Raw genomic sequence first — 10145 nt, 5'->3', positions numbered from 1 at the left:
CTGTTTGAGCTTATTCATTGTCTAACAAGACAATCGCCTAAATTAAAACCAAATAGTTCAAGTCCAACCAACTGTGGATTGTATGTGTAATGATTCTGTAGTGGAAAAGGTTGACTGACAATCACTGTGTTTACAGAAATACTTGCACTCAGCTCCCTCACAGCTCCAATATGGCTTTTGCTCAATAAATGACGCTTGGATTTATAAAGGTTACATTAGACTTGTGCAGTAGCAAGTAAAATTAAGCTACAATTTTATGTCACAACTGCAAAGCTATAAAATTAGCAGACCACTTGTCACATAAATGCCACCACAAAAAAAAGGTGAAAACATAAAAGCAAATAAGTGAGTAATAAATCACTCTGGGTCAATTACAGACATCACAATAATCCATTAACCAGAGCATCACACGGTAATGCCACAATTAATAAGTGCTGGTATTAATTAGATTGTGCTTATATGGTGGACAGCCTGTCATCTACAATGGTGAGCCAGAGTTAGAACACTGATAAGAGGGTCCAAAGTAAATGAGAATGTTTAACTGCTCAGCGGGACTAGGGTCATTTTAATGCCACCGCTACCAAGAATCTGCAGCTGTGCAAAAAAATCAGACGGGTTTCTTGACGTGTCCCATTATGTGTTAAAAGGTCCAGAGATCCGTATGACTCAGTTGGGCACATCACTAAGCGACTAGGCACGGACTGAAATTAGTATTACTGGAAGTCAATAAAGTCGATGACTGAGGCACACACACACACACAAACATAATCTATCCTCAAAGAGAAGGACCCATCCTCAAAGCAACCTTGCACTAGGCTACTTAGATGAACCTTACTCAAGTTAATTAAAAATTTGCTCACAAACAATTGACCCTTCTTTACAGTAAGGTAGTAATTAGTCTAAACAAATGAACACTTTTATTTTCCTGTCATGCCTGTGGTTCTGTGAAATTTCATGTTAAGACCTGCAAGTAAATCAATTTTGCATGCTATACTGTTGAGCAATCCACATAGGATGCATAAATTACTTACATGTGCATTGTACAAGTGCCGTGGTAATGTATTGTTTCTAAGCATCTGAATAGGAATGACAGTAAGGAATGTTACAGATAAGACACTTGTGTATTGGATATTATCTCAGTTTCTTGCATTTTCCTACTTTTCTTAATTATTTCTTCATTTAATCTGCACAGCTAATCATGGGGTTTAATCTTGTAGCAGATGAATCACTCCTAGTATTTTCCCTCTTGACAGTTTGAGGCAGGGAAAGGAGGCATTTCAGAAATTATCTATGGGAGAAGATAATTCTGATATGCTTTCATCAAATAATCTCTCATGTCAAAATATTTAGCAGATTAAAAATATTCAGTTTCTTTCTTAATAAAAACAGATTTGGAGAAATTTAGCATTACATCACTTGCTCACCAATGGATCCTCTGCAGTGAATGAGTGCCGTCAGAATGAGAGTCCAATCAGCTGATAAAAACATCACAATAATCCATAAGTAATCCACACAACTCCAGTCCATCAATTAATGTCTTGTGAGGTGAATGTTTGTAAGAAAAAAATCCATATTAAGATATTTCAAACCTTTGCTTCTGAGTCCTCAATCAGTAATATTGCAGTGAAAAATATATCTCCAGTGAAAAGGTCTCGTCTGAATCAGGAGAGAACTACACACAGATCAATTTACACAAGTACCATTTACAAGAGAAAACAGCTAAAGCCATTCTAAAAAATATTGGTGGATTTTGATGTGAGTAGACAACATGGGGTAGACTTTTTCACTGGAGGAAGCAATATTATGGAGAATGGACTTGTGTTTTGGCCAGAAACTATGGTTTAAAGTTAAAACGCCTCGATTGATTTGTTTCTTACATGCAGCTTTTGACTTCACACATCGAGTCGTGTTGATTACTTATGGATTATTGTAATGTTTTTATCATCCATTTGAACTCTCATTCTGACGGCACCCATTCACTTCAGAGAATCCATTGGTGAGCAAGTGATGTAATGCTAAATTTCTCCAAATCTATTCTGATGAAGAAACAAACTCATCTACATCTTGGATGGCCTGATGGTGAGTAAACTGTTTAATTTAATAAATTTTTTATACATATATATATAGGCCTATATAGTATATAAAGGATGAACATATACCGTTTTGTAGATAGAGGAGCCTGCCGTCCGACGCCTCGCTTGGTTTGATTTTGAGTGCATATGTCTATATGTTGCATACCTCATTTTTGCACATTTGGTTGTAATGACACAAATGGTCATGTGATATAAATATGGAGGTGTCCATGAGGGGACAACTTGCTCCATATAAAATAAAAGCTTTTTCCCCCTTTTTATCTTTTTCTAGAAGAGTGATATGCCTGGAGACTTCATTTCATGTGAGTGTGTATTATTTTAATGACAGCTTTTCAAAAGAACTGTATGTGTAAAACTTTTTCATTAGCAAAAAACGACTGCTTGCACCTTTAAGAGAGCAAAGCGCGTGACGCCCCTCTGAAATGTAGGTACCCTCGAGGTAATGAAACTTTTCTCATTACCTCGAGGGATTGATATGGCCATGCTGACGGACTGTATATATAAAGGAGAACAGCATGAACATACTTATGCTCAACTGTGGACGCAAAGCGAGCGGACCTGTGACGTTTAATTGCAACCTTTACGCAAAGGCGCTCTTCTGGATTTCTGCCTCCTCAAGTAGATTGCAACTTGCTCCATATAAAATAAAAGCCTTTTTCCCCCTTTTTATCTTTTTCTAGAAGAGTGATATGCCTGGAGACTTCATTTCATGTGAGTGTGTATTATTTTAATGACAGCTTTTCAAAAGAACTGTATGTGTAAAACTTTTTCATTAGCAAAAAACGACTGCTTGCACCTTTAAGAGAGCAAAGCGCGTGACGCCCCTCTGAAATGTCTCGGTAAACTTGGAAATGGACTTTTCTCATTACCTCGAGGGATTGATATGGCCATGCTGACGGACTGTATATATAAAGGAGAACAGCATGAACATACTTATGCTCAACTGTGGACGCAAAGCGAGCGGACCTGTGACGTTTAATTGCAACCTTTACGCAAAGGCGCTCTTCTGGATTTCTGCCTCCTCAAGTAGATTGCTTTACCAGAAAAGATTGGAATATTTCGAAAATTAATAAATAATAAGAACACGTATACAACACACATTAATTTTACACTTATTTATGTGTGTGTTTTAATTAATATTATTATTTTTAAACAGACATTATTTTTACAGTACGCAAATTCTGTGTCTGTTAGTATAAAAACACCTGTCTTGAACTTTCAAGAAGCTCCCTAGTGATGATTTTATGATTTTTTCCCTGGTCTTTTTTTATCCCAATGCCCGCCCTAATCGCTGTCATGGAATCGTTTGGGTCTTTTGTCACCGAGTCTACCGACATCACCACACCGGACGATCCGTTCTCGGGTCCCCTCAAGTCTGTTGCGCCCTGGAATTACACTTTCCTCGCCTGTCTGATGTTCATAGTGACTTCACTGTCTTTAATAGAGAACTTCACCGTTATGCTTGTGACGTTTAGATTCAAACATTTAAGGAAACCGTTGAATTACATTATTGTTAATTTATCTGTTGCTGATTTTCTAGTTTCACTGACAGGAGGCACTATAAGTTTTCTAACTAATGCACGAGGCTACTTCTTCCTGGGCGTCTGGGCGTGTGTGCTGGAGGGATTCGCTGTCACTTTTTTCGGTGAGTTATTATATAACTATACCAAGAGGTGTAACATGTATTACTTTAAACTAAGTAGTTACTAGTTATGTTACAGTTTATTATATTGATTTGTTAGTACTCATTCCTCTGCTACTAGCCATTCCCAGTGACAATTCCATTGTTAGTGGTAACAAATTGCACATTTTTGCCATTTAGTTCTATTGTAGTATGTATTCCACTTGTTGCTGGTGCCTTTTCTAGTTTTATTCTTTAAATAATAGTATTATTTCTTATTTACTACCTACCAGGATTTATCCCAGTATATTTATTAGTAACGTTCAATATGAAAAATCAGTAGAGGAAAATTAGACTATGTTAAAAACAGTAACTAACACTATAGATATGAGTTCCTATTGAATTTCTTTCTTTATTTATTTTGTAAGATTATATATTTCTATGTATTTTTTTACAACAAATATCATGGTTAAAATAAGGTTACTATAGTAAAACAATGGTAAATCTGTGGTTACTGAGGTTTTACAGCAAACTGTAGTAAATCATGATCAATTTTCATCCATTTTCATCCATCCATCCATTACAATACCATCATAAGTGTAGTAATTAGAGCACTAGTTTAGTTTTACTGAGTAAATGTTAAAACTAAATAGAAGAGTTTATGCAAAGCCCTGATTCTGTGCATATTGTCTTTGTTTTACTAATCAGCCCTTTTCTTCTACATAAGAAAAAAAAAATCTTGCTTTGGTAAATCATAATTATGACATAAAAAGTAGAAATTATGAGATCCAAAGTCTACTTTTGAGATATAAAGTTGAAATTACGACAAAAGTCAACTTTTTATCTAATCATTTTGACATCTTATAACTGATTCACCAAAGCATGATTTTTTTTCTTATGTGGTGGATAAATGGCTTCCATAGTTACCTGCAATCAGGTAATCAGGGTTTTATTTGAGCTTGAGGAGTTGCCCGCTCCCTGCTGTTCTTCTCTTCTCATGGGTAACTTCTCATCTGACACTTGACTAGTAAGCGACATTAATAAAAGACTCTTCATCTCCACCCTGGACTCTCTCTCCTCATTCCTGATCCAACACATCCAGTAGTAGTTCTTGTTTCCCATGATGCTCATTGCTTTTAATGTAAAATAATAAATTTTCTGAAAATCAAGCTGAAATCTAATGAATTCAGTTTAAGTCAAAGTTACACAGAACTTCTGTTTCCATCTCTTGTTAAATGTCAGTACAGGTACATATTATATTAATGACACAGTACAGTAATGATGGGTGTACCTTCTTGGTTTCTAGGGATTGTGGCTTTGTGGTCTTTAGCAATCTTGGCATTTGAGCGTTATTTTGTGATCTGTCGTCCTCTGAAAAATGTCCGGATGGGAGGCAAGCACGCAGCGATGGGTCTTGTTTTTGTCTGGACCTTCTCATTCATCTGGACAATCCCACCAGTTCTTGGCTGGAACAGTTATACAGTCAGCAAAATTGGCACCACCTGTGAACCCAACTGGTGAGCTCAAATTATTATTTCACTGAATCTACCATCCTTCCTTCAGTTACTCACTCTGTTTATCCAATATTTGTTAATCTCTCATTCACAGTTTTTCAATCTCTGTCTGTGTTTCTCTGTCATGGACATGTATTAACAGAACAACATCCACAGTTATAAAATATGATGCTGTTGATGAATATAATGTGCCTTGCACATGTTCCTTAAAGTGGCATAATTTGGAGACAGACAAGGAGTTCAAGTCAAGGCTTCTTCCTGAGTGTTACAGTATATTGTGACAGAAAAAAGAAACCACTTATAAACCCAAGGCTGATGGCATGCAGCCATCAGTTGAAAAATTGCCTTCAAGAGACTGGCACAAAACATTTGAGGCTGTGGCTGTGGCTTAGCCTTGGCCTTGGAACACAAACAGTGCAAAAACATTTAAATAGGGAATGCACAGTGACACAGAGAAGACCAAGGATGGGGAATATTTTTACCATTGCATGGCATAGTTGCATCCGTATTGATGTTCAGTAGAGTAATGTAGATTCTGCAGATGAGATCTCTGACAGCAAAACTGTAAGTTTGTAAATTTTGGTGTCTATTTAGTCTCAGTTATCCACATTTTGACACTGCCTTGAGCTTACAGGTGCTTACTACTCAATTGTTCTGTTGCAATGTTTGTTTGGACCGAACAAAGCACTTCACAAAGCACACAAAGCATATTATGCAAGTGTAAAACGTGCATGTGATCTTACTGTTAAAGATTAGTGCAGAATTGATTACCTAAGCATTATTATCCACACTAATGTTTGTGCTCAAATCGTGTGTTCAAGTCCTCCTGGGAAGTTTGTATTCATTAGTTGGGAAGTCGTAATTGTGAACTCAAGTGCATTCAAGTCACTTTTGTTGGAGCAAGATGGCGATGTATTTCTACAAAAAAATGAACTCTTCTTCTATTAAATGATGAATAAGGAATGTGCATCAGGTGTGTTTTTGCTTTTTTACCTTTTTATTTAATTTATGAAGATGCTGTAAATTGAATCGTTATAAATTCTATCATAATTGTACTGTACCATAATATTTTGTGCATGCAATTTTGCTAGTTTCATTGTAAATTTAAAAAAGTTAATTTCAACAATACAGATTCAACAAAATTACAAAATCACAAATTCAACAATACAGATGCTGCATCCATTGCAGCTGACATGTTTTCTCACTGACACACCCCCAACTTGGAAATTTGGGGTTTAAAGAAAAGTTTTCCACTCGTAATTATGACTTTGTGGTGGCATTCATGTACTTTTAATGCATAAATGTGATTTTTCCAACATGGCTTGAACACACCAAAAGTACCTGCAAGATGATATGTAGGTAAGATGATGACATGTAGGAAAGATAAGAGGAGGTCTGAAGTCTCTGTTTTCGTTCTTTAAGGTACTCGACTGATTTCTATGACCACACCTACATCATCACCTTTTTCATTACGTGTTTTATCCTTCCTCTTGGTGTGATCATTATCTCCTATGGTAAACTTATGCAGAAGCTCAGAAAGGTTGGTAATATACTGTACTCTTGTCTTGATTTTCATTACTTGCTTTATAGCAGATCATTAGATATAAATGAATAAAGAGCAAAACAGCTAAGAAGCTTTTGTTTGGTTGTGTATTGTACATTAACATTGAATGTTAATTTAGTCTTTGACTGCATTTGACCTTAGAACTCTAATATGTTTAATAGGTATCGAACACTCATGGAAGGCTGGGTAATGCGCGTAAGCCTGACCGAGAGGTGGCGAGGATGGTCATTGTAATGATAGTTGCATTCATGGTTGGATGGACGCCTTATGCAGCATTCTCAATTACTGTCACTGCCTGTCCCACAATTCATATTGATCCTCGCCTGGGCTCAATACCGGCCTTCTTCTCAAAGACTGCAGCTGTATACAATCCCATCATCTATGTCTTTATGAATAAGCAGGTACGTCTTTGCCATTTGTCTTCCTTATCTGTCATTTTTGGATTACTTACACATTTTACAAAAAAAAGTTTGGACAGATACTTATAAGCTTAATACTTATAAGCTGAGAATAAAAAATGATAGGGTTTTATATTTGATATATTAAGAATCGATTTGTAGTGTTTTTATGCTATCAATCAATGAAAGACAGAAAAGCAGCAAGGAGTGAAGACATTAAACAACAAACTCATCTTTTTTTTGCGGTAAACATCATTGAATAATTATTGCACTATATGGGAAATGGTTATAGCTATCTTGTCAGAATTGACTATGCTCTACTAGAAACACCATTGCATGAGCAGGTGGTCTGAACTTCTACACTTTTTTCTTTTATCATATGTCAGGGATAAATCACAGACATCTGATGATCTTTACGCTGACAGTTTTGGTTGAGGGTATTCCATTTTCTTAGTTCAAAAATATATGAAATATTCATATTTAATGTTAAAATTCACAGAGGTTGAGTGATCCATATATACCCAATGAAAACTTCCTTGTATCTAGCTTTCCTAAGGGGAGGTTTAAGGCCTTACAATTCAGTTGCTTCAATTGCTTTGTCGTCCTGGGCAAACAATGGTTTAAACCTCTGACTATTTCCATTTTAAAGATATTCTGTAGTTACGCATTATGAGCGATACAGCCTGCACAGTTGCTCCACGATATCTCATTCTTTTTTATTTATTTATTTTTTTGACATACATTAAGCCACATACATTAAGCTCGGAGAGGGAAATTTCTCCTCAGTGTCCCTGTAGTGTGTCGTTTGATGTAAAGTGCGAAGCAGTGATCTTTTGTAGTCATGTGACTCTGATGACCACCCCTAGGATGTGGGTCCCAGGTGGTTTGGAGTGGAGGCTGCTGGACCCCTTGAGCTGTGCACATCTTCCAGAACTAACCCAGTTCCTTCCCAACTGTTCCCAGAATAAATTCAGGTCAAGGGTCACAGGGTCTCACATTTCTTTGACATGAGAGAGAGAGACAGACTACATTATAGAGACACGAGAACAAACACTCGAGAGTGAGAAATGCTGCATTGTATTTGGATATCACAAGAGCTCTTGAGTACATGGAGAATTCTACAAAAATGAACATGTCATATACGGGCTGTATATAGACATGTTTTATTGAAGTTTGCTGTTAGTTGGTGTATTCAGTAAGAATGCAAAGCTGATTGTCAGTCTTTTCTGAAATGGATTGAATATAGATTTGATAGATCTGAAATAGAACATATACTGCTCAGTTGCCTTGGTAGAATATATAATATGCTGCTCAGTTTGCTTACATTAGTTCATGCATTAGGTAACATGAACTAACTGAACAATATTTTTTCAGCATATAATGTTAATTTATGAAAATACAATTGTTTGTATTTGTTTATAAGACATTCATGTTAATTCATGTAAAAATTGTCATGTTAAATTAAATATTAAAATGTATTAGTTGTAAAAGAACATTAACTTACACTAATACATGCTGTAGAAGCATTGCTAATTTTTAGTTCATAATATCAAATTATCTAATATTAACAAAATGAACATTTTTGTAAAGTGTTATCATGTGCTTAATCTAACATTTCAACAGCTTATGTTGTTGTATAAGCAGTTAAAGTTTACTGTAACTTTCCATTTCAGATCAGTGCAGTTTGTCTTTGTACGTTCTGCTTGTGTTATTCTGTAAATGTACCGACCGTAGTGTTTCTCTGCATTACAAATTTGACCTAGAGTAGTTGGTATTATAATTACCCAGGGTACCTCATTTTCATCCAGTCCAACCAAAACCTTGAGGAAATGAATATATTTACTTCTCATGACCTTATCTGCTTTAATTAAGGTCAAAATGTCCTTGTTTTTACATAGAATACATCTTGCTTAATGACCTTTTCCTCGTTTCGATGCAGAGTTTGTGCAAATGTTTAACTACTGAAAACAAATCTCTACATGGTGGTTTAGAGACTGGAAATATTAATCAAAGATATTCTTTTGTGTTTTGAGCATATTCTTATAATTAAAACCTCATTTGATTGTATTTGTGTGTGTGGGAGAGTGATTTCTTTGATAGCACTTTAGGAAATTCAATGGAACGACTATGATCTGTATGCACACTGAAACTAACACTCTTTCTCTCAGTTCAGGAAGTGTCTGATCCAGATGTTTAAAGGAAATGTCACCAATTTGGACTCCACTAATCTGAACCAGACATCAGACAAAGGAGCCATCACTGCCACAGCTGAGAGTCACCTTGAAGAGATGTCCACCATTGCTGCTCGCGTGCCCATGTCCATGTGCAACATAGAGAAGCGTGAGGATGACGAGGAAGAGTCGGAGCAAAGTGGGAATGAAGGTCCGAAGCAGCTCTCTTTATCAGATAGTCGAGTGTGTCCTTTGTAAAAAAAGGGGTAGTCTGACTAAATAAATGTATACCTGTAGTCTAACCTGTTGTCTAACTAAAGCATAAATCATGCAGTCGTTACCACTATTGGAATGCATATGTTAGAATGTATTGTTTACATTTTCATATGTTCTTTGTTGTTGTTTGTATTTTTTATGTTGTGGCGATTTGCAGTCTCGGTGTATCTGTGTACTTGTCAGTATTGCATTATTACCTTACATAAACATGAAGGAGGCAGGCAATACATTTCCATTCAGTCCTCTGAACGAATGCTATTTGTTTTTCAGATCTATCTCCTCTCACTATATTGCTGATTACACACTAGTACCAGTGCAGATGTTTTTTTGTTTTTTTTCCGGTTCGGTTCGATTTTGGTTCAAAAACCAATAGGCTGAATGGTTGTTGTGTTAAATCACAGGGGTCTTAAATGCTTTTATGAGACAAGCACCGGCAAAAAGAAAAAGAAAAATAATAATACAAATAGTCGAACAGCAGAAATAAAATTAGCTGCTTTTGAAAATGTAA

The 10145-nt window shown here is 36.1% G+C and overlaps 1 protein-coding gene across 1 annotated transcript; it reads left to right on the top strand.

Annotated features, from left to right (window-relative positions):
• Nucleotides 1-2984: 2984 nt before the first annotated feature.
• Nucleotides 2985-9898, top strand: LOC107743790 (vertebrate ancient opsin-like). The gene is made up of 5 exons (XM_016557191.1): nt 2985-3738; nt 5021-5231; nt 6651-6768; nt 6954-7193; nt 9359-9898. The coding sequence occupies exons 1-5, from the start codon at nt 3369-3371 to the stop codon at nt 9617-9619; spliced, it is 1200 nt and encodes a 399-aa protein (XP_016412677.1). The 5' UTR covers nt 2985-3368; the 3' UTR covers nt 9620-9898.
• Nucleotides 9899-10145: the final 247 nt, after the last annotated feature.

Source organism: Sinocyclocheilus rhinocerous, unplaced genomic scaffold, assembly GCF_001515625.1.
Source record: "Sinocyclocheilus rhinocerous isolate Xijiao unplaced genomic scaffold, SAMN03320098_v1.1 scaffold497, whole genome shotgun sequence".
NCBI classification, from domain to species: Eukaryota; Metazoa; Chordata; class Actinopteri; order Cypriniformes; family Cyprinidae; genus Sinocyclocheilus; species Sinocyclocheilus rhinocerous.
The sequence above is the reverse complement of the archived record's forward strand: the minus strand, read 5'-3'. Positions and strand labels throughout refer to the sequence as shown.

Bases quoted from the DNA above. Each gene is read 5' to 3' on its own strand.
- LOC107743790 (XM_016557191.1), top strand. From the start codon at position 3,369: ATGCCCGCCCTAATCGCTGTCATGGAATCGTTTGGGTCTTTTGTCACC. The intron at 3,739-5,020 runs GTGAGTTATTAT...CTTGGTTTCTAG, and splicing joins ATTCGCTGTCACTTTTTTCG to GGATTGTGGCTTTGTGGTCT. The intron at 7,194-9,358 runs GTACGTCTTTGC...TCTTTCTCTCAG, and splicing joins ATGTCTTTATGAATAAGCAG to TTCAGGAAGTGTCTGATCCA.